The sequence below is a fragment of the Sceloporus occidentalis genome, unplaced genomic scaffold (genome assembly GCF_023333645.1).
Source record: "Sceloporus occidentalis isolate IW3139 unplaced genomic scaffold, rSceOcc1.0.p SCAF_134, whole genome shotgun sequence".
NCBI classification, from domain to species: Eukaryota; Metazoa; Chordata; class Lepidosauria; order Squamata; family Phrynosomatidae; genus Sceloporus; species Sceloporus occidentalis.
In genome coordinates, this window is record NW_028317114.1 from 1,126,950 (window position 1) to 1,149,186 (window position 22,237).

The 22,237-nt window shown below is 39.3% G+C and overlaps 2 protein-coding genes across 2 annotated transcripts in view; one reads left to right on the forward strand and one right to left on the reverse strand.

The window, feature by feature from the left end:
• The window catches only part of LOC149281345 (cadherin-23-like), a 389,535-nt gene extending 387,194 nt beyond the window's left edge, over nt 1-2,341 (forward strand). Inside the window, exon 69 of the mRNA XM_089499393.1 lies at nt 2,018-2,341. Coding sequence (XP_089355519.1) covers nt 2,018-2,341 — 324 coding nt within the window. The remainder of the gene's footprint in view (nt 1-2,017) is intronic.
• Nucleotides 2,342-6,579: 4,238 nt separating this feature from the next.
• On the reverse strand, nt 6,580-19,201 carry LOC149281347 (prosaposin-like). Its single transcript, XM_089499394.1, has 14 exons — nt 19,180-19,201; nt 18,284-18,417; nt 17,955-18,029; nt 16,819-16,944; nt 16,494-16,688; nt 14,759-14,899; nt 14,540-14,596; nt 12,583-12,699; nt 9,144-9,242; nt 8,008-8,191; nt 7,729-7,892; nt 7,547-7,627; nt 7,360-7,467; nt 6,580-6,642 (listed from the first exon to the last, which is right to left on the reverse strand). The coding sequence occupies exons 1-14, from the start codon at nt 19,199-19,201 to the stop codon at nt 6,607-6,609; spliced, it is 1,539 nt and encodes a 512-aa protein (XP_089355520.1). The 3' UTR covers nt 6,580-6,606.
• Nucleotides 19,202-22,237: the final 3,036 nt, after the last annotated feature.

A 22,237-nucleotide genomic window follows, 5' to 3' on the forward strand; every position in this document is an offset into this window, starting at 1 on the left:
AAACCGCGATTGCAGATTTTTCTGCAATCGCAGTTTCTGCCTAGAGAATCACTCCGTGGGAGTGATCGTGGGCTTGGGGGCGGCTTAGACAGGCTGTGCTGTCTGCCCAGGACTCCTGGGCAGACAGCAGCAGCAGCGCCCACACGATCACCGCGATTGTGGTGATGTGGGGGCGTTTTTTGGAGGAGACGTACCTGGTACGTCCCGGTCTACCGGTGACTGTTAACCAGGAAGTACCAGGTACGTCCCGGTACTGAAGGGGTTAAAGCACAAATACATTGATAGATAATAGGAGAAGTATTTTCTAGTAATGGGTTTGACACTTTTCTGTCCAAGCATTAACTTTATGAACATTTTAATCATGTTTGCATTACAAGCATTCTTTGGCCCCTTAAATGAAACATAATTTAGTACTAATTACAGGTTGCAAAATGCGCTCAATGCATGTGCATATTAATCCTGCAAAAATATTTGGCAGCCCGGATAAGCAGGGGTGACTTCTTCAATGCTTTTTATGCATATTGTACAGATATTCATATACATGACTCAAGGGATACAATTGAGTGAAACGTAACACCAAACTGGCAGTGAGTTGTTTAATGTAGTTTAACTAAACGTCACTGCTGTACGAAAGTGCCTAGAGATCTCACCATCTTTAGATGGCCATGAGTTTTTTTTCTCTAAATACATCAAGGGCTAGCTTTGGGAAGTATGTGGGGAGGGTACGTGAAAATGATTACTTCTTTTAAAACAGTGGATTTTTCCTATTGCTTTTAAAGCATATACAAATGATGCTTTAACTAGAAGTCAGTGCCCATGGTTACAAGCTTGAATAGAAATACATACGGAAGCTAGCTTTTAAATTGAAACAACTTTTAATGCAGAGTAGGGCTCTGTGTAATGCATTCTAGCAGATATTGAACACACTACATATAGAACGTGAAGAGGTGAAACCCAATGTCAAAAAAGTGAAAAAATTATAAAATAAAGAAAGAAACCAAAATACTTTCCTTTCTGACGGTCGGGTCTATAGCTGCAACCCTACAAAACACTCTCCACGGAATGTTGAAAAGGGGATACAAAATTGACTTCTGTCTAGGGGCGCTTAAAACCACGATCACGAATAGCTCGTATACCGATATAAAAGGGAAAAAAAAAAGGAAAAAGAGAAAAAAAATATATATAGTGTAATAAAGTAAAAACAATATAACTCCGGCACAAAGCTTCAATGAATGCACTCACAATGTGGATAAGCTTTTGGCGCGTATATCACAACCAATCCTCGGTGTAAGTGTTGTTCCCTTGGCTCCACATATAAGCAAGAAAAGAAAATCTAATAGGGTGATACCTTTACCATTAATATGTGTGCTATGTAGTAATGCACTCACATTTAGTAGAGGAATATCAAGCTCATCTAGTTTGTTGTCCTGCAGTGGAGCCGATCCTTTGATGAGATTCCTGAGAAGTTATGTTGGTTTCCACAAGGAAATTTCTTCAATATTCCGGTGTGAAAATGAATAAAGTGCAAGTGCTTATGTATATAATAAATAGTATGTATTCAATAAATATGTGCCAAAAATAGATCCAAAAAAGTGGGATAAAATAAATAAATAAATAATTTAATCTGGGACTAAGCCCTTACCACACACTTGTCGGCAACTACACCATATAGGGGTTTACAAAGTTGTCACGACAAGCTAAAAAAGTACTTGAACAATTGTAAAATGTAATAGATAAAATATATAAAAAATTTAATAAAAAAGACGAATCAAAGTCCAAAATAAACGATCCTCAACGCGTTTCGCCGTATATAGAGGCTTCCTCAGGAGGTATAATTTTTTTTCCCTTTTATATCGGTATACGAGCTATTCGTGATCGTGGTTTTAAGCGCCCCTAGACAGAAGTCAATTTTGTATTGAACACACTACAACAGCTTGATAATAAAAAAAAAAAAAAATCCTAAAAAGACATTATTCTACTTCTTACTTCTAAATTTGCATATCTTTGTACATTACAGTTGATCCAGAATGATTTAGCTGACGATGATGACCATAGCCCCAGGCATGGCTCCCTCCGCTTCAAACATAAGCAGCCAATCGAGCTAAAAGGACCAGACGGGATTCACGTTGTTCATGGCAGTACTGGGACATTGTTGACCTCTGACATCAACAGTTTACCAGAGGATGACCAAAGAGGTCTGGGACGATCCTTAGAGACTCTAAGTACAGACAATGGCGTTTTGATTGACAAAAATGCTCGAACTGAGTCGGCCAAGTCTACGCCAATGCACAAGTTTAGAGATACAATTGTGGAAAGTCCACTTGAGATAACGGAATTATGACTAGAGGTGGCCTCATTGGTCTAGCAGTTAAGAATAATGTACTGAGTAAGGACTTAAACATCGCTGCACAATGTAGAAGAGGAGGTACGAGAGCACGGTTTAGGCTGCTGGAAGCCTATAGCGCACAAATGACTCAGGTCAGCGTACAAAAGGTTTGCTGCTAAGAAGAAACACCTACATAATTATTAAGGAAACAAAATGGAAGGTTTAGCACCTGCAAAGTTTATTTTGTTGACCTTTAGAGTTGTGAGACATGGCACAGTTACATTGTATTTGTATCCTTCTTAAAATGGAGGAAAGCAATTTTGGAAAAAAGGCTGGACAGTGCTCGGTACCAAGTTTCTTTTCTGCTGGTGGTGGGAGAACTTTACAGTCTACAGTTTTAACCTGCCTAAAATATGAACACAGGACTAACCACTGCCACAGACCTTTGAGGTCGAATTCTAAAATCTTTGAACTTGTTATAAACGTCTTTTGGTTGTGTTGGCTTAAATGTTCACAAGTCCAAGGAAGCATCACTAAAAACTGAGTTTAAAGTGTACAAATTCAATCATTTCCTAAAGGTTTGTCAGTTGTGACTTTTTTTTTTTTTATGTGTTTTGATGGGACGGATAGGAGGAAGGTATGAGTATCAGATGACAACATGCAACAAAACTTGACAAGAGTGATTTTGTTTTTATTTATGAAATGTAAAAGAATGTATAATACCTAGCGAATTGCAGTGTTGCTTACAATGAGGAGCGGAAAATAAAACAAATGAATGATATATACTCTTTCTGCATCTATAATGTTATGGTTGTATAACGGATTTGGTATATGCAAATGGCTGGGCAGCATTTTTCCAAGTACATTTGGAGGTAAATGGAGAAGTAATATTATATCTAGTTTTGTTGATCTCTCCCTATTCTCTACCACAGGTAAGCTTCTACTTATGACATTCTGGTTATAGACAAGTATGAACCCTTGATTCGGTTAGATTAGAGAATAGTTAACATGTTTGGGCAGCATTTGACCAAATGCAACATTTTCTAAGTGCATTTAGAAATGTTCTGGAGAGCTATTAAAAAGCTTTAGACTGTCCTGGAAAAACCACAGACTTACTTAACCTGTTGGGATTGTAGGAGTAGTTCCATAAGATTAGAAATTGGCAGTTGTAGTACCACTTTACAAAAAAAAAAAAAAAAACGTAGCCAACTGCAGACCAGTAGGTGGGAAATTAATAGAAACTATGCTAAAGAAAAAATGTTAAATTAAATGGATGTAAATGGTTTGCAAGATCAGAAACAGCTTAGGTTCATTTTTTTTTAATGGTTAACAAAAATAATAAACAGGGGAGCAGCAGTGGATGTATATTTCAGTATGGCATGTGATACAGTCCCTCGTGGAAGACTTGCAATGTTTGGACGTTAAAATGATTGAATGGATGAGGCAATGGTTGAGTGATAGGAGACAGAAAGTAGTAGTTATTTTCAGAGGAAGGTCTTGTTACTAGTGAGGTATCTCAAGGATCTTAATAGCTAGGCAAGTCTTTTTGCAGACAGTAAGGTCTGCAACAAGGTAGACATTCCTGGTGTTAAGTAAACAAGGAAAGTGGGTAGTTTAATGTTGAAAACAATGCACTTGGGATGTAAAAATCCCAAGGTAGAATATAGTATTCGAGGGTTCTGTTCTGTCAATGACAGGAGAAGAGAGGGACTTGAGAGTAATTATTTTCTAGGACTTAAAGGTTAGCAAGCTATGTAATTAAGCATCAGAAAAGTAGGGTGCTGGGTTGTAAAGCTATAGGCGTTAGTAGCAGCCAGAAAGAGGTGATTCTGCCACTTCACAGATCTCTGGTCAGACCTCACCTATAGTATTTTGTGCAGTTTTGGAGACCACCTCTCCATGAGGATACTGACATATTTGACCGAGTTCAGAAGAGGACTACAGATACGGTAAGTGGTTTGCAAGAGAGACTTTATCAGGAAAGACTAAAGAATCTTAATATGTATAGTTTTGAAAGGTAGAGATGTGAGGTGTAGTAGAAACATTTAAGTTCTTAAAAAGGGGCTTAATAAAGCCTAGGATGAAAGTTTCTTTACATCAGGAAAAATAGGCAGACTAGAGGGGCTGAATAGTTTATACAGCTAACAATATAAGAGGTAAGATATGAAACTTAGACACCATCTTTATCAGAAAAAAAGAATCACCCCTTAAATTGAGTTTAAAGCAACATAAAACATACAACTAACGCTAGCATGTATTACAAGTACAAGACATACATTTATTAAGCAAATGAACAGTGAACCCCCAAAGTTGTTTTTTTTTTCCCAACACAATAATTGAAAAGAAAATACTAAAGTTCTCAGTCGTTTTTGTAGGTTGCATAGAAAGCACCCTGGACAGTTGCTTGCTTATTTAACAACAATGGCACAAACTGGGTACCAGTGGTTCAGTAGACTAACCCAGCAGCATTTCAAACTGGTGCTCTCCTCAGTTCACTCTGACACAGGATTGGTAAAGCAAACATACCGTATTTGCTCGATTATAAGATGACCCCCCCCAAAATCTGATTAATTTATGGGGAAAAAAAGCCTGAATATAAGACGACCCTATAGGAAAAAAGTTTTACCAGTAAATGTTAATTCATGTAAACTGAACATTTTACTTTTTTTTTTTTTTTTAATAAAAGCTATGATTGAGAAAAATAAAAAAAATATATATTTCCTTTTTTCAATCTGCCCCCAGGCTTGCCACTCTGCCCCAGAAATGCCTTATACCCCTATATGTCACTCTGGCATTTAGGGGGTTAAAAGGCATATTATGGGGCAGAGTGGCATACAGAGGGTTAAAAGGCATTTCAGGAGGCAGAGTGGGATTAAGGGGGTTAAAAGGCATTTCATAGAGCACTCTGCCTCCAGTAATGCCATATGCCCCCCATTTAACACCCTCTCCCTCCTCCAAACTTACCGGTGTTTGAATCCCCGGTGCGTAGTCCGGGCAGCGTGTAGAGCTCTACTTCCGCTGCAGCCGGGAGGAGGTGCGGTTAGCAGCGGGGGTTGTCTGCGTCCATCGCGCAGACCTTCCCCGGCTGTCAGTTCCCCGGGCTGCCCCAGTGCGGGGAACTCTGATCTCTGACCACCGGGGACTCAGAAGCACTGGTAAGTTGGGGGGGGGGGGCATAACACGGGAGGATCCAGGTCCCCTGCATCACTGCGGGGGATCTGGATCTTAGTCAGACCTATTTGAGGTCTGATTATAAGACAACCCCGAGTATAAGACAAGGGGTATTTTTAATCGAGCAAATATGGTATATATTTATTTTCTGAAAAGACAGATATGGCACCCCTATCTTGAACTGTTTTTGTGTGCCGTTTAGATTGTAAAATCTAAGTATTTTACACCCCCCCCCCCCACCAATACATAAATAAAGTTCTCCACCTCACACTGACATAATTGTGTAGCGATTTCTAAAAACAAAAATCTAAATACTGTTTTTTGGTAAGGGAATTTATTATCAATCACAGCAGCTTTGCCAAGACATGTTAAATAACCTAACTGCATTGAATTAACAGACAGGGAAGAAAAAATATTGTATATCTCTCCATCAAACAGCAGTCATACCAAAAAGCAAGAAAAGGTGTATTTTGATTGTATCCATTACATCAAAAATGTAACAACTGGGTGACTAGACATCCCAATGAAAAAGGAGACTGTAAAACCAATTGCAGCTGCTGTGCCTTTTGGGGGGTGTTAACATTGTACACATCTAGTCATCTTATCAGACAGTATGAAAGCTACACATTAAGGCAACACCAACTAGCATTTAGCAAAAGCCAGCCATTTTTTATTTTTTTTTAACTGGGAGATATTAGTCAAAAAACCTATTTTGAACTACTGGCTTTAAACTAGCAAGTATTAACACCTAATTTGAACTGGCTGCAACACAAAGAAGTGGCTTAATTCATAATGATCATGCAAAAACATGGGGGAGGGGGCAAAAAAAAATAATTTAACCATCATTGGCTAAAGGAAGCCAAATCTATTTTAAAGCCTCAAGTTTGCACATTTTAAACAGAGCAAGAAGAAAGCTATAGATACCCTGTTTTACAAACTCTTGGTAGTGATCATCAAGCTTTTAAAATTTAAAAGACCTATTACAAATTAACAAATATGTACAGCAGCACATTAACAATTCACACTGGATGCAGCACGCTTACAGTGTCAAAAGGAAAATATAAATGCTGAGATGGGGGCAGATTTTTCTTTCTTGATAGTTTTGAAGACTAGTTCCAAACATGACGCTTGCAGTGTTCTATGGCCTGTTAAGGAGATACAAGGGGGGGGAAGGGAGGGGTTAATAAAGGTATCACGAATATAGTTAGGTGCTTATGTATTCCAATACATCAACGTTTCCTACACTTGTAGCAATGGATTTAGATACCAGGACCTTTCAAGGTACAAATGCTTACAAACAATTAGAAGCTTACATACAGGAACCTCTTTGCCTAAACTAAAGGTTTGTCTTGGTCTGCTATTTCTAGATGTGTTGTACACTTTAAATATAAGTATTTTAAGAAGTGCGTGTAAATTGTTGGGGGTATATAAAGATATTATAAGGAACTTTACCAGTTGATGTCTAAACCCTTTCAAGAAATAAGTCCTATCAATGTGGCCTTTTACTGTTTTGTAAAACATTAGTTTTCCCAGGAAAAAACAAAACAAAAAAAAAAAAAAAAACATTGCTGCCATATAAACCAAAAATGCTTAATCAGATCTGTCAAAGTGTTTACGTTCTTTGCATAACATATTAGAGTGTGCAGTGTGTATTTTGTCTAAATGGAACAGCGCATTTAAACTCAATGTAATGCTTAAGTAATATTGTGGACCAACAAAGTCAGGCACCCTGGCCATCACAGCTGATCCACCTTTGCTCTCTTCAGACTGCATTCCCTATTGTAGACCAAGGAAGTCAGTCGGAGAGAGACATAATAGCCATACCGTAATAAGTCAATTAGTTGTAAATACATGGAACTTACATTGCAAACTGTTGCAGTATTCACGTCCTTACACCAGTAGCTAGGGCCTCTCATGCATTTTTCTGTTCCTAGCAGAGGTATCTTGGCACCATCACACAGATTCATTTTCTAAAAGGCAAAATATTACAGTGAAGAAACAAATATACACATTGGGGTGAAGGTTCCATCTTGTCTGGTTTTAACTCACCATGCAGACAAAACTTGGTTCCAACGCTTGCAAAAGGATTTGCACAAACATAGGTTCATATTCTGCGACCAATGCACGACACTATAGCGGGGGATACGTTGGACAAGTTAGTATGTACTAGGTTGCCATAACTTTATCACTAGCCGCATAGGAACGGTTATGCAAAACCTATTGGACTGTACCTCATCTTGGACACTGTCAGGTAGAAAGTTGCAGACTTTTTTGAGAGCATCCTGAATCTTTAATTCAGTAGCATTTTTCTCCAACAGTTCATCAATATATTTCACAATCATCTTGCACACTTGACAACTGCCACCAGATTTCACCTTCTCGGGGTTGAGTTTCACTTATAGATTTGAAAAAAATATATATTAATTTAAGTTGATAGTGGCATTTCCCAAAGCTGCGGTTGCCAATGCACCACAATCTAAGAAACATAAGCTTCTACGATTTCTCCTCACCTATCTTTGCATGCTCTCTGGCAGAACAAACCCCCAGTATTGAGCAAATCATCTTTGGATTAACTTCTTGCTCCAACAAGCTGATAATGGCTTTGCTGTAAATCTCCACAAAGTCCTTGCATTTTTGGGCATATTTGCGAGGGATTATGTTGCAGACCTTCTCCAAAGCCTTCTCTATGCTCTCCTGTTCAACAAAAAAACAAAATAGAATGACTAGGAACGTGCGATGATTTGTGTTCTGAGACTTAGTTTTACGTTTACTTGCCTAAAACTACAACAAATTGCACAAGGTTTTTGGTGCGGGGTGTTTTGTTATTCGGTTCGCTAGAAAGGGTTTAAGGCATCCAGTTGAATACGCCTCATACCGATTTCTACACAGGCCAATCTATCTTTCCTCATACCCTCTCTAGCATGGGTATACTTCTCAGATCTTTTATTTAAACAGCTTAGATACTGAGCAAGCGGCCACACTATTACTGCGGGGGTCAGGTAGTCACAATGCAATGTTGTGTTCCCATCTCTTTTGGACTGGCTCAGAGAACCGCCTGCCCATGCACCCCGGAATATAGCACACTATGGTAGACAGGAGAATAAACACTGATTCAACTCGAAATGGAAATGTAGGAATGAGAAACCAGTGTGAACTGATGCAATAAAGCCCTCATTGAACAAAAGAAAACCCACAACTTGTTAGTTAGACTTAGCTGTAGGCCCAAAGGGATAAATGTCCTAAATACATGGTGCTTTAGTAAATTAAGATACCCAACAACGGACGCATTATCACTTTGGTGGTTAACCACAAAAGCCAATTTAAATGTTAAATATTAAAGTCATTGAGTTTAATCCTATCATTCAAGGAATAAGTACCATGAATTCAGTGCCACAACATAGCATTGATGATCTAACAAAATGATTGATTTTCTAACAAAAGCCTGACCATTCCTTAAGTTCGCATGATGCCACCTTGCATTTGCATATAGCGGGCCACTGTGGTCAGTTTGTTAGAAGAGCCGATTAGCATCACTAAAATCACTACTTCTAATGTTACTATGACACCGATTAGTTCTGACTAGCTGGCCCATTCCCACACATACTTTATCGAATGCATGAATTTTGAGCAATGGTTAAAAATGTACCTCTGTCCTTTCGTCTTCCAGGAGGCTTTCAAGTTCCTGTACCATGATTTGGCACAATTCACAAATTGGATTGGTTTCAAAGGAGGCCTCCTGTTTGATCTAACAATTGACATAACTCAGTGTCACAAAAACCTTGAGTAAGGGGATTACTGTCCCTTTTTTATTTTGAACACCTTAGTAAATGTTTCTAATACATTTAGATATACATGCACACGCGCATATACATGCACACACACACACATGTACACACACATGTATATACATATACATTTACATGCACATTCAATGGCAGAGAAGGAACACATAATAAAGTCAATAAATTGTGCTAAAGATGCGGCTTTCTACTTTAACAGAGGACTTGCACACGGATGCACCTCAGCAGCTGGTGGGAAGCCCACTATGCTACATAAACTTTTGCAGACTGCTGTTGAGAGCCTTTTAGAAAGAGTTCTTGTGTGCACGGGCTCAATCCCTGTCCGAGTATTGACCTGTGCGAGTATATGCCTGAGCGGACAAAGTTGCAAGTGTGGGTCACAAGTTGTGCTCATGGTGTGATTTTGAGTATGAGTGCCATGAGTTCTTGTGTATATTTACATGGTACGTTTAACCCCTTCGAGACAAAGGCTGATTTTACTTTTTGTACCCTTCGTGACAATGGCCTTTTTAACATTTCTGCGCTGCTTGTGTTTAGCTGTAATTTTCTTCTTTCCCGTTTACTGAACCCACACACATTAGATATTGTTTTTTTCAGGACAAGAAGGGCTTTCTTTAGATGACATTGTTTTGATTGTATCATATTATTTACTATTAAAAAAAGTATAAAATATGGTGAAAAATTTAGAAAAAAATGACTGTTTCTAACTTTTAGTTGAAAAATCTTTTACTCATCTATAAAAGGTAATGAAAAAACCTGCTAAATAGATTCTACTATTTGTCCTGAGTTTAGAAATACCCAATGTTTTTATGTTTTTTTGCTTTTTTCTACCCATTATGGGGCAATAAGTACAGGTAGCGTTTTGCTATTTCAAAGCCATTTTTTCCAAATCTGGTAATTCTTCCCCCCATGTGCCATTTCGGGTATCTTTGAACCCGGCCAATGCAGTTTACCCCATCAAGTCATATATTTTTGAAAACTAGACAGCCCAGGGTATTCCAAATGCTAGTATTTTAACTCTTTCCATGCACCATATCTACCACCAGTCTTTGTCAAACTTTATGGTAGTCATTTTTTTGCATTTGTTTTGTCATACACATTTTACTTCAGGTATGAATTAAAATGTTCTAGTTTATGTCACTATCACAAAACACCCCAATATGTGTTCAGCAACATCTCCTGAGTACAGCGATACCTCACATGAATGATTTTGCCTGGCTGTTTGGGGGCAAAAGGGCCACATTTGGGGTATGCGCTTTTTTCAATGTTGAACTTTGGCATTTGGGATCCACTGCCCATGCCCTATTTGGTACATCTTTGAGCCGGGCCATTTCAGTGTGCCCAACAAAACCATATATTTTTCAAAACTAGACACCACAGGGTATTTTAAATGCTGGTATTTTAACTCTTTGCATGCACATATTTTACCACCAGCATTTTTTCAAAGTTTGCAGTAATATTTTTGTGTGTGTATTTTTCCCACACACACCTACTTTATGTATGAATTTACAGCTCCTGGTATATGCCGCTGTCACACGACACCCCATAATGTGTTCAGCAACATCTCCTGAGTGCAGTGATACCCCACATGCATGGGTTTGTCATTTTTTGGGGGAACTAAAAGGCCACATTTGGTACGTGTGCATTTTTCTAATTGGAAATTAGATGTGTGGCCATCCTTCCCCCCTTGTTAATTGGGACCTTGTTGAACCCGGCCCATTCAATTTACCCCATCAAATCATACATTTTTTAAAAGTAGACACCCCACGGGCATTTAATATGCCAGTATTTTAACTCTTTCCATGCGAGAATTGTTTTAAGCTAATATGCTAATTTTAGGACTTGCTCACAAAAATATATTTTTTATATATATATATATTTTTTTTTTGTCTTTTTAAAAAAAAAAAATGTAACATTTTTTTTCAACTTGGAGGTTCCCCTGATAGTGACATCAGTGGGAAATGATTTTTACATTTTACTAGTTTTTTACTATTTTTTTTCTAATTATTATAAATTTTATTTTATTTTTTAATTTATTTTTACTAATCACACTGTGATTAGAAAGCTGGCTTCCATTGACTTGCATGGTGAATGCAGTACCTGTATTCAACCTGCAAGTGGAGCCAAACTTCTCTAGATGGTCTGGACCATCTAGCGAACTTTTAAAATTTGTGGTTCCTGTTCCAGGTCGGCGGCCATCTTCCTTGATGGCGAAGATTGCCGGCAGCTGCGGCTGTGACCGCTCTCCGGAGCGGTCACAGCCCATCAAAAGGTTAGTGTTTGGTGTCGCTGGATGCCTCCTGATCGAGGCATTCCAGCGACACCATTTAAGTTTAGGAGGCGATCATCGATCGCCTCCTAAACGCTTTTAAAACGGGCGTCCGCCGCCATACAAAGTATGGCGGATGTTGACGCCCCGTGGAGGGGCCAGAGATGGCCCCTTCGTGCCGATCGCGTTTTTGGGTGCAGAAAGCGATAGTAGATCGCTTTCTGCACCCGTTTAAAGACGTGCCGGTCCTGGCACGTCAATTGTCGTAAAGCACATGCTTTGCCGTGCCGTGCCAGGACCGGCAATTGTCATTAAGGGGTTAAGACGGACATCTATTGTTTTATTATATTATTTTTTTACAATTTAACTTCCACAATAATCTGCATGATTACTATCCCCCATTATATTAGATTTCACCTACTGTTAAAAGGGAACAAGCACCATACATTTATATTTTGTAGTTATAAGTATAAATATTTCAAAGTTTCATAAATAGAAACAGTAGTAACGTTACTGTGTTTCATTTGAATACTCTATCCAGGATCCTCTGAAATTTGAAAAGCTAGTTTTTGACCCGGAAGCATCTTGGAGAGCAAACACAGCAGTGGCCGCATCACACATACCACAGAGTGTGATGTAATCTTGTAAATATGTATGCTACAAATGGCATCAGAGTGCCTTTGCACAAGTCATGTACTGTCATTGTACAGTGTATGTATGTATGTATGTATGTATGTATGTATGTATGTATGTCAGCATAAGCCGTCTCCTTTCAAGCAGAAGTGATGCCACCAGTAACAGTGGGAGTCCCCCTTTAAGTTGAGCTAGCTTTTATAAAAGGAGATCTGTGGCACAGGTGACGGTATATATTTTCTATCCCAAAAGGACATAAGCTAAACGTAGTTTCAGTAGCAAAATGCAGGTCAGAGCGATACTACATCTCCCACACCAGCAGATTGAGACACACCAGCTGCTAAACTTCACAATAATCATTTTGTTTTTAAATATTTACATACTTGGATTGCCGGCTGCAATTTGACAGCAGGAATAATTTCTTTAGCTGGGATAAGCGTCTGTAGGGGGGCAGACTTCTGGTCACAAAACCCCACCAATGCACACAGCTGCTCTGGTTTCTATATACGAGAAAAAAAAAAAAAAGTCAGATGGAGCAGCTCATTAAAGTTCTTGTCTTATGGCACAACTACAGCTATCATGATGTTTGATAACCAAGATCAGGAATAATCGGTTAACTTCACCAGCTAAGGAACAAAGGGTACCAGCCAGCTAAGGAACAAGGGGTACGTGCGCGTCCACACAAAGTGATCAATTCAGCATGTTAAAAGCAGTCAGTCTTGCACAAACAAAATACACTGTATGTTAATCATAAATACAGAAAGGTGTGTTACGGGCCCAAAACAACGCCAAATGATAAAAGGTTAGCAAAAATCACCAGTGCACAAGTATGGATCACACACGGGGGAGTCTGCTACCAACGAGGTGCAGTGTGAGGTGCAAAGCCACAAGCACGAGTCCATTTAAAAGCTTTTTGACAGATGTGAAGCGTCCAACAGAAAGGTAACATCTACTAATTTATCTTTTCTCTAAGCCAACATTTCTCGTAAATGTTCTGAACGGCTTGTGCGCATCAATTTCACAAGTGTGTGTGATCAGTTTGCTTTAATACAGGGTACCACGTGGTGAACACTAATTCTGAAGAGTTCTATTTTAGCCTGCAGAACTGTATTACAGCTATCAAAAAGCTATACCAAGCTATCGGGGGGGGGGGGGCACGCACCACTGCTTCTTACATACCTGATTCTGAGGATTAAAAAGGAAAATTGAAAAAGTAATTTAGAGTTTAAATGCACAGTAAGAACATCTTTAAACGTGCACACATTGTGTCAAGATCAGCACGACGCTTAAAGTGGAGCTTGGCAAATTTGCTCCACGTGCAGGGGCAAAAATTACAGACGCAAGGACCTGGCACCCAACTACCGTGGGCCCATTTCCATCACCCACTTGAGCTCCGTTTTCTAGGATCACGTATCAAGAAGTGTACCCTACACAAAGCTGGAGGAACCGGCTCAATAAAAGATAACTGCAATGGCAACTGACAAGACATGACACTGTCCACATCGCTCGGGTTTGTCAATTTAGTCACCTTGTTTGCCAAAATAAAAAGGATTATATACAGCGGTGCTACTAGGTGTTCAAATGCAGGGCCGGCCTTAGGGGTGTGCGACCGCACAGGGAGCCATGCCAACAGGGGCGCCTGCCCGGGACTTAAATTCAAGCATCGGTTTTTTATTTTGTTTTTTTTGTAACTTTATTTAACATCCTCCATAATAAATAAAGGTTTTTTTACTTTATTTAACATGGAGGATGTAAATAGGATGTTAAAAAAAGTTAAAACAAACAAAAAAAAAACGATGTTTCAATTTAAGTCCCGGGCAGGGGCACCGAGCGGTCGCTCGTGAAGTTTTGCAGCAACCGCTCGGCGCCCCTCACTCTCCGTGACTCCGTTGCGGTGCCGGCGTTTCATGCTGAGCGCCGGAATTTTGCCGGCGCTCAGCTGTGAAGCGCGCACCGCAGCAGATCGGGAAGACCGACGCCTCCCGCAGGACTCTGGCTACGAGGTAAGTAAGGATAGGGAGAAGGGGCAGAGGATGGGGGTCGCCAGAGGAATAGCCCGCACAGGGCGCCAGAACACATAAGGCCGGCTCTGTTCAAATGCACACAACTGAGTATTACAAGAATAAGTGGAGATACGAATATCACTTCACTATAGTTACTGCAGAACAAATTAAAAAGAAATATTACGGATACAAACAGAACAGAGGTTCAGTGGTCGAACTGTCACCTCGGGATTTACATTTTTAGGAAAGCTAGAAATTAAGTGCGGGAAAATGGAGTCTTAATATTTCTCTCCATTAACCATCTCAAACTAATATACAGAAAGAAAAAGAAACTCACCATTTGCAGCAGTACTTGGATTGCAATATCGGAATACTGTTTAACATAGGTCTTGCACTAAAAAAGAAATGAATATTTTAATATAAGGAAATGTTGTGGGGGGGGTGGGACGACATTGTTCTACAGCAGCATTCATCTTACGGTAATGATATAAGGATAATAACTGGCACAGCTTACACACACTTTTATATAGAAGGGCTGGGAATAAAAAATACATACCATATCACTGAGACCACCACCAAGCTGATCGCAATCTTTCAATACTTGGTCCACCAACTGCTTGGAAAAAGAGGAATTGCTTCGGATGGAGTCCTGCACGTCATTAATCAGCTGAAGACAATCTTTGCAAACATCCCCATTCTGAAAAATAACGATTTAAAAAGAAATAAATTCACAGCGTCCTTGTATATACACCAAGCTATACAAAAGTAATTGAATAATGCATCTCTTAAATACCACTACCCTTTTAGTAAACTGTCAATAGAACATACATAGAGACTGCACACAAACAAAGCAGGTTTTTTTGTTTCTTTCTTTTAGGTTTATTTTCTATTTACTTAACACAGAGCCTTCAGGTCATTTACAGAGTCCATAATATATCACTCTTATAACACGATATTTCCCTGAGGATTTTGACAGGTTTTTAAGTTTGTGAGAAAAAAGGTGAGCTTCAGTAAGATTACAGAAAAGGTTGAATCAAAATGATCACGAAACAGGGCATTCTTGACAATATATGTGACGAAATGCAAGAGGCTCATCAGATTTTGAAGACAGTGCCAGAAAATGACTGAACTTCTGCTTATGTATTCAAAAACACAAATTGTGTTGGCACCGATGCGGACATCCCGCTGAGAGACTGCACCGCGCATTTACTTTTATATCCTTATGATCATTTTTAGCACTTTTTAATGCAATAGTAAATTCATAGTGCTGTCAATAGGTTAAGTGTACTAATTACCGTATTGGCTCGGATATAGGCCGCCCCCGTATATAGGCCACACCCTAAAAGTTTGGTGCTTTTTTTTTTTTTTTTTTTTTTTTTTTTTTTTTTAAAGAGTTTTTTTCTTTAAAAAAGCACCAAAAAAAAAAAAAACAAAACAAAAAAAAAAACACATGCTGCCACTCTGTCTCCACCAACCCCCCCCCCCCACACTGTCTTGCGGGGCCGGCGGGGGACATCTACACAATACACATATACAACTTGTATACAAGTTGTGTAAAGTTGTGTAAACGTATTGCGTAGATGTCCCCCGCCGACCCCGCAAGACACCCGGGAGTCTGCTCTGGTAAGTCTTGGGGGCAGAGGTAAAATGCATCGTGCGGACGGTCACCGGCTGTGGCGATGCGCTTAGACAACTTCCCGTGCCCGCACCTCCGACCCCCGTGGAAAGTGCTGGCAGGGGAGGCTGTCTGAGCGTATCGGGGAGTAGGATGCAGGTCCCCTTTTATTTATATAGCACTAATCATACATACACACACATATTTATATATATATATATATATATATATATATATATATATATATATATATATATACATACACACACACACACACATATACATATAGGGGTATGGGAGCTAGCATTGACAGACTAAGAAGAACCATTATATTTTTAAAAACCAGAGAAATTGATTTGACATTTGTTGCCTAATGCATTTTTTTTTGGGTGGTAGGGCACCCGTTAAGTCACGATGTCCAACTCAAGTATCTAAGCAGGGATCTGACAATTGTTTCTGCACGCTGACAAAATCTTGTAATCGTAAATCAGCTGCCAGCAAGCAGATGGAAATCAGCAGCTATACTTATAGGTTAGTATTTCTGTAAAGCAACTAAACCAACAATTGGTCACTGAGCACCCACTGTCCAAGCCTTTGCATCTAAAAGGTAAATGTGAGGCTTTTGTATAAACGGATATCTTGTGTTTGCTTTAAGCGTAACCCGACTGTTTGTTACCTTAGGCTCTGGAGTAGTTTTGCCTTGAGGGTAGAGTAGTAAAGGAATATTGGTCAGGAAAGGGTAAACCATTTTAGGAGCGTCCGTTTCTGGAATCTCATTGCTCTGGATCTGTTCATGTTGTTTGAAGCTGGCCAAGTACTGCTGAAGACTTTTGCAGAGACCAAGAGCAGAACATACGGTGGATGGATTATCCTATTGAACAGAAAGGAGTAGAATAAATACATTTTTACGTTACATGCAAAAAAAAAAAAAAAAAAAAAAAAAAGCTAGTTCAGAGTTTGCTAGATCACAGCCAGACAAACAGCATAAGTATATTGCTTACCAGTTCTTCTTTTAATATGTTAAAGATTATAGGGAAGTACTCATCAACCAACTGCTCACAAGGAGAGGAAATGCTAGGGTCAGGTATTAGGCTGCACACTTTTTTCAAATAACCCTCAAATTCATTCTGAAATGGAAAGAACAGAATTTTACATAAATGCGAGACAAAACCTACTGTAGGTGCGGTATCACAAAGGCGGAATATCGAGGGCTCTATCGTAATTACACAGAATATAAAGGCAGATAGGAAGCATTTGGCTCACTTAGTCTAGCATCGTTTCCTATAAAGATTGAGACCTTATTCAGTGCTTGGTCTTGTCGCAGATTCAGGGTAGCTTTAAGCCTACCTTATGTATGTTTAGGCTTCCAGAAAGCAAGCACTTTCGCATTCAGGAGATTTAAATACCCAAACTTCAGTGCAGACATTCCCTTTCCACAGACACTCACTGGGGGATCCCCTCACTCCCACAGACACTCACTGGGGGATCCCCTCACTCCCACAGACACTCAAAGGGGTCTGCAGAAACCCTGACTGGTCTCACAGGTGATTGAGGAGTGCAATTAAAAATAAAATAGAAGCACAAAAATAATCAGCCATACCACTCACTACAAAATGTGTTAAAGTAACGGACATTTTTCAGTCTTAGCCGTGTACAGTTTATAAGTAGTAAAACTGCAAAGCCATTTTGCAAAATATATCTTTCTATATTTTTTTTTATACTAAATAATGTATTTTATACACTGATTGGAAGAAAATAGATATATAAGTGTGTATGCTAAATGAGAGACATTACAGTTGAACAAGGACTTAGCCTGACCCCATTACGGATTCACTTGGGCGGATGGCCGAGCTGCACTTAATTTCTCGTGTTTTGTCTGTTGGTCAACAACCTGTACTAAAACTGAATGCAGGTAATGTAACTGTAGGTTTGGTAAAGAGTTTTAATGTAGCAGAAGGTTTGCCACTCACTAGAGTTCAATAGGAAGTTCCATTGTAAGTTACTAATTCTGCTTTATTATGATGGACAAATATAATGCATCATTAAAGAAAAGACAAACAATACGTAAGAGCGGCTTGAAGTCTGTCTGTCGATAAGCATTTAGGTCACACATGCAACCGCAAAGAATGAATCTTACCTCTGTAGCATTGTCTTTCAAAAAGCCCCCTAAAATAGTCAATACCTCCTTACACAGGTCACATGGCACAGATTTCTAGAAAAAGGAAAACATTACAAATATAGAACTATACAGTATCTAATATAAAAATAGTTCTTATCCAAAGCGCTAATACCACCCTGTACATTTTACATACATAAGAAATGTGTAATAGACACGTACATATAGCAAAAGCATACTAAAGTATAAGGACATAGATTTGACATATTTTAAAGCCAAAATCTGGATAAGCATTGCAGAAATGTTTCCATAGTTTTAATATAAGTCTTAACATATCCAATCTATCATACCAAGGTGGGCTTGTTCCAAACGGTCTGCTGGCAGTGCCTCACCGCCCCGCACTGGGAAGCAGTCTGGACATTCTCACACCAGATAACCGGGCCACCGGCACATTGTTCAGTCCCAAACAAGGGAGAGGCAGTAACTGAAACAGAAGATGTCATTCATTGGCGACTTTAGATAAAAAAAGCTGAATGAACAATGAAATGCAAAGCGAAGAGGCTTTCAAATAAAGAAATGCCAATTCATCCGGATGCAAGAACTTGAGTAACGGCTTAACCATCCGGCTGCGTGATCGGAATCTTAAAAAGTAACCTTCTCCGAGCATTTGGCACTAAACAGGGAATGGCAGAAATACCGTATTTGCTCAATTATAAGACAACCCTGATTATAAGACGACCCCCCCAAAATCTGAATATCAATTTATGAAAAAAAGAAAAAGCCTGAACATAAGACGACCCTATAGGAAAAAATTTTTACCAGTAAATCTTAATTCATGTAAACTATGTGAACTATTGTTTGTTAATAAAAGCTATGATTGAGAAAAATATTTTGTTTTAATTTCCTTTTTTTCAACCTGCCCCCCCCAGTTATGCACATCTGCCCCCGGGCTTGCCACTCTGCCCCAGAATTGCCTTATACCCCTATATGCCACTCTGGCATTTAGGGGGTTAAAAGGCATATTATGGGGCAGAGTGGCATATAGGGAGGTATAAGGCATTTCAGGAGGCATAGTGGTGTATAGAGGGTTAAAAGGCATTTCTGGAGGCAGAGTGGCATGAAGGGCGTTAAAAGGCATTTCACAGAGCACTCTGCCTCCAGAAATGCCTTATGCCCCCCATTTAACACTCCCTTCCCCCTCCCTCCCTGGATCCTCCTGTGTTATGCCCCCCCCACACACACTTACCGGTGTTTCTGAGTCCGGGCATCGCGTAGAGCTCTACACGCAGCCCGGACTAAGCACCGGGGGCTCAGAAACACCGGTAAGTGTGTGTGGGGGGGCATAACACAGGAGGATCCAGGTCCCCTGCATCGCTGCGGGGGATCTGGATCTTAGTCTCATAGTCTGACCTATTTGAGGTCTGATTGTAAGACGACCCTGATTAAAAGACGAGAGGTATTTTTCAAAGAATTTGCTCTGAAAAAAACCTTGTCTTATAATCGGGCAAATACAGTACTAGTTGAACAGTTATAAATGTACCCATTTAGCACTTATATTGAAGAAGAAAATAAAAAAAATAAAAAAAAAATAAAAAGTTTGCAGAAATGCATTAAGAAGTTTGACAACTTTGTACATAAAAGTGCCCTACACAGGCAAAGTGCCCCTGCGCAGCTTTTGCCTCTGGTTACATAGGCAAAAAAAAACAAAAAACCCCAGACTGACAACTTTTCCTTCACTCTTTCTCTACATTAAGTGCATCAGTCTCAGCACCCCCATTTTTTTTTTTTTAATAAAAATATATATATATTTTTTAAAAATCCCAAACCTTGCTTAATTCCCAAAGGTCTAAAAACGTTTTAGTTGTTTTATAAGAGTCTTCTCAGGCACTACCCCACACATCTTTTTCAGCTAGTAACTTACTGGTACACATTAACAAACTTAACTACTTATCCCACCATAATGCTCAGCCACAACAGCTTAAGCATTCTCATTGAAAGACGGAAGAAAAAAAATATATATATATTATTTATTTTCACATTAAATTCAAAATTTCCAGGGAAGAGTTACAGATAACCAATCAATCTCACAAAATAAGTTTGACTGTGAAATAAATCATTGACTGCCCCTTTAAAACAGTGCATAACTTTACTACCAGACAGAGCTATTTAAATCCTGGGAAGTTGCTCCAGTACAACTGTAAAGGTGAACGCCAACAAGCCTTCATGTCAGAACACATAAGGAGAGCACTCGGTTTGATTCAAGGACTCGTCTGGTTATTTACATACATCCGCAAAGTCAACTTGTCATGCCCATCTCAACAACTTTGTATGAAGACCGACATGTAAAAGTCATAAGGAATGAAAATGTCAGGTGAGCTGTAATATGATATCAAAAACAACTTGCCATTTTCTCCCACTTTACGGCTGAGTCATACATATTACTAAGCTTGAAACGGGTCCTTGCATTCAGTTTTACAATAGTGTCGTTCACACAGTACATAGGTCAATTTGAGAGCAACCCAACACACAAAAACAAAAAAACAAACAAACACTCACATGCAGACGATACAAATGTTGCAATGTGCTTTTGTTTTTAGCATCCAATAAGAAGCAAGTAGATGGAAGAATGTTTGATTGTTACAAAAGGAAGAGCAAACTTGTTTCTACTATGAAATAAAACATTACTGGGTCACGGCGTGCAGCTTACACTGCAAAAGGATAGAAACCGCAATGGGGGGAATTACCAAACTTCACAATGAATAATTTATTGCTCAAATCCCGACAGCAGTCATGCACATAGCAAGATGCCGTGAAGTCACGTGTTAGTTGCACAAGTGGACCGCACAGATACTTTATTCCAATACACTTGGGGTGGGGGACAACCAAACTGAAGTCCATAACTACCCCAGTTTAACAGCCACCAGACTATCGGCTAAAACACCTTTACTTCACGGTGCCCATTAGATGTCCACTAGAAGATGGCATCGATCTAGAACGTAGGCTTTAGCGAATTTCTTGGTTGGACTAACTCAGTTCTAGTTTTGTCATAGCCTTTGGATGTATGTAGTGCAAGAAGCGCTCTGCAAATTGCTGGCGCCATATAAGCAAAAATTAATAATCTGTTCAAACTTTCTTTTAATGTGGTCGGCAAGGCGATATTATAAAGGGAGTAGCGGAAAACACCGTGGGCCACCTCTACATGTATCTATCCGGTTTGGGATCTGGACACATCTCGGCGCATGTGTAAAATTATCACTTGCTTGTCGACAGCTTCTGGTGGGATTATAGCATCTCAAGCCACGGGTGCCATGAGCTTAAACAATAATTCTAGTATTTTAATTTTTTTTTAAAAATGTAATTTATTTATTATAACTAGCGTCCGATTATTTTTCTAAAAAAAATATTGCGTTTTACAAAAAAAAAAAAAAAACTTCTTGTCTTTTTTTTTTTTTGCATAATTCATTATTTTCAGGCTGCTGAATTTTATCCATTTTAACTATGCAGAGCCCAACCAGGCCATTCTTGGCCAAGAAGCCCGCCAGCATTGGCCCTTCACAACGCACAGTGACGAGAGGGCGCAGAAACCACATCTACCCCTTTGACGAACTAAATCTCTTATTAAATAAAAGTAGGAGATTTCTAGCACTATATGTCTCACTTCAGAAGAAGCTCGTTGGGGACGGCTGCTCAGAATGCACAATGAGGTCAAGGAGCTGAAACACAGCTCTCCTACAAATGCTATTTTGACTCACCCTTTAGTAAATAAACCTAATAATAACCTGTGGTAACAAAATGGTTCAGTCATAACACCCAGTCAGATCATTTGTAAACACATTTGACAAAACGCAGGTATAAAGGAGCTCGATCAGTTACCTCAGAAAATTGGGTAACCATAGAGTTCTGTAACATACCAGAAGTATAGCAGTGTGGGCAAAAAACCCGGGCAAATAACCCGGGCAAAAAACCCGGCCTTGGCTCCAACAGGAAAAACAACACAAACTGCCCCAGGGAAAAACAAAACAAGGAAGTAACCATCTCAGAGGGAAGGCAGGATATATATATATATTTATTACAGGGTCGCTGCGCTACAATAACTTAAGCAAATATATATATATATATAAATAAACCTATTTTGTTCGATTTTTGTTTTCCTTCAACATGGGGACACTACAACATTTAATGATAATATAATGGACACAAATTAATAAACAACTTGGCATAACCATCAAACCTATCTTTCCCCTTATAGACTAATATATATATATATTCACGTAGCTATTACTTACCAGCTGCAAGAACGCAAG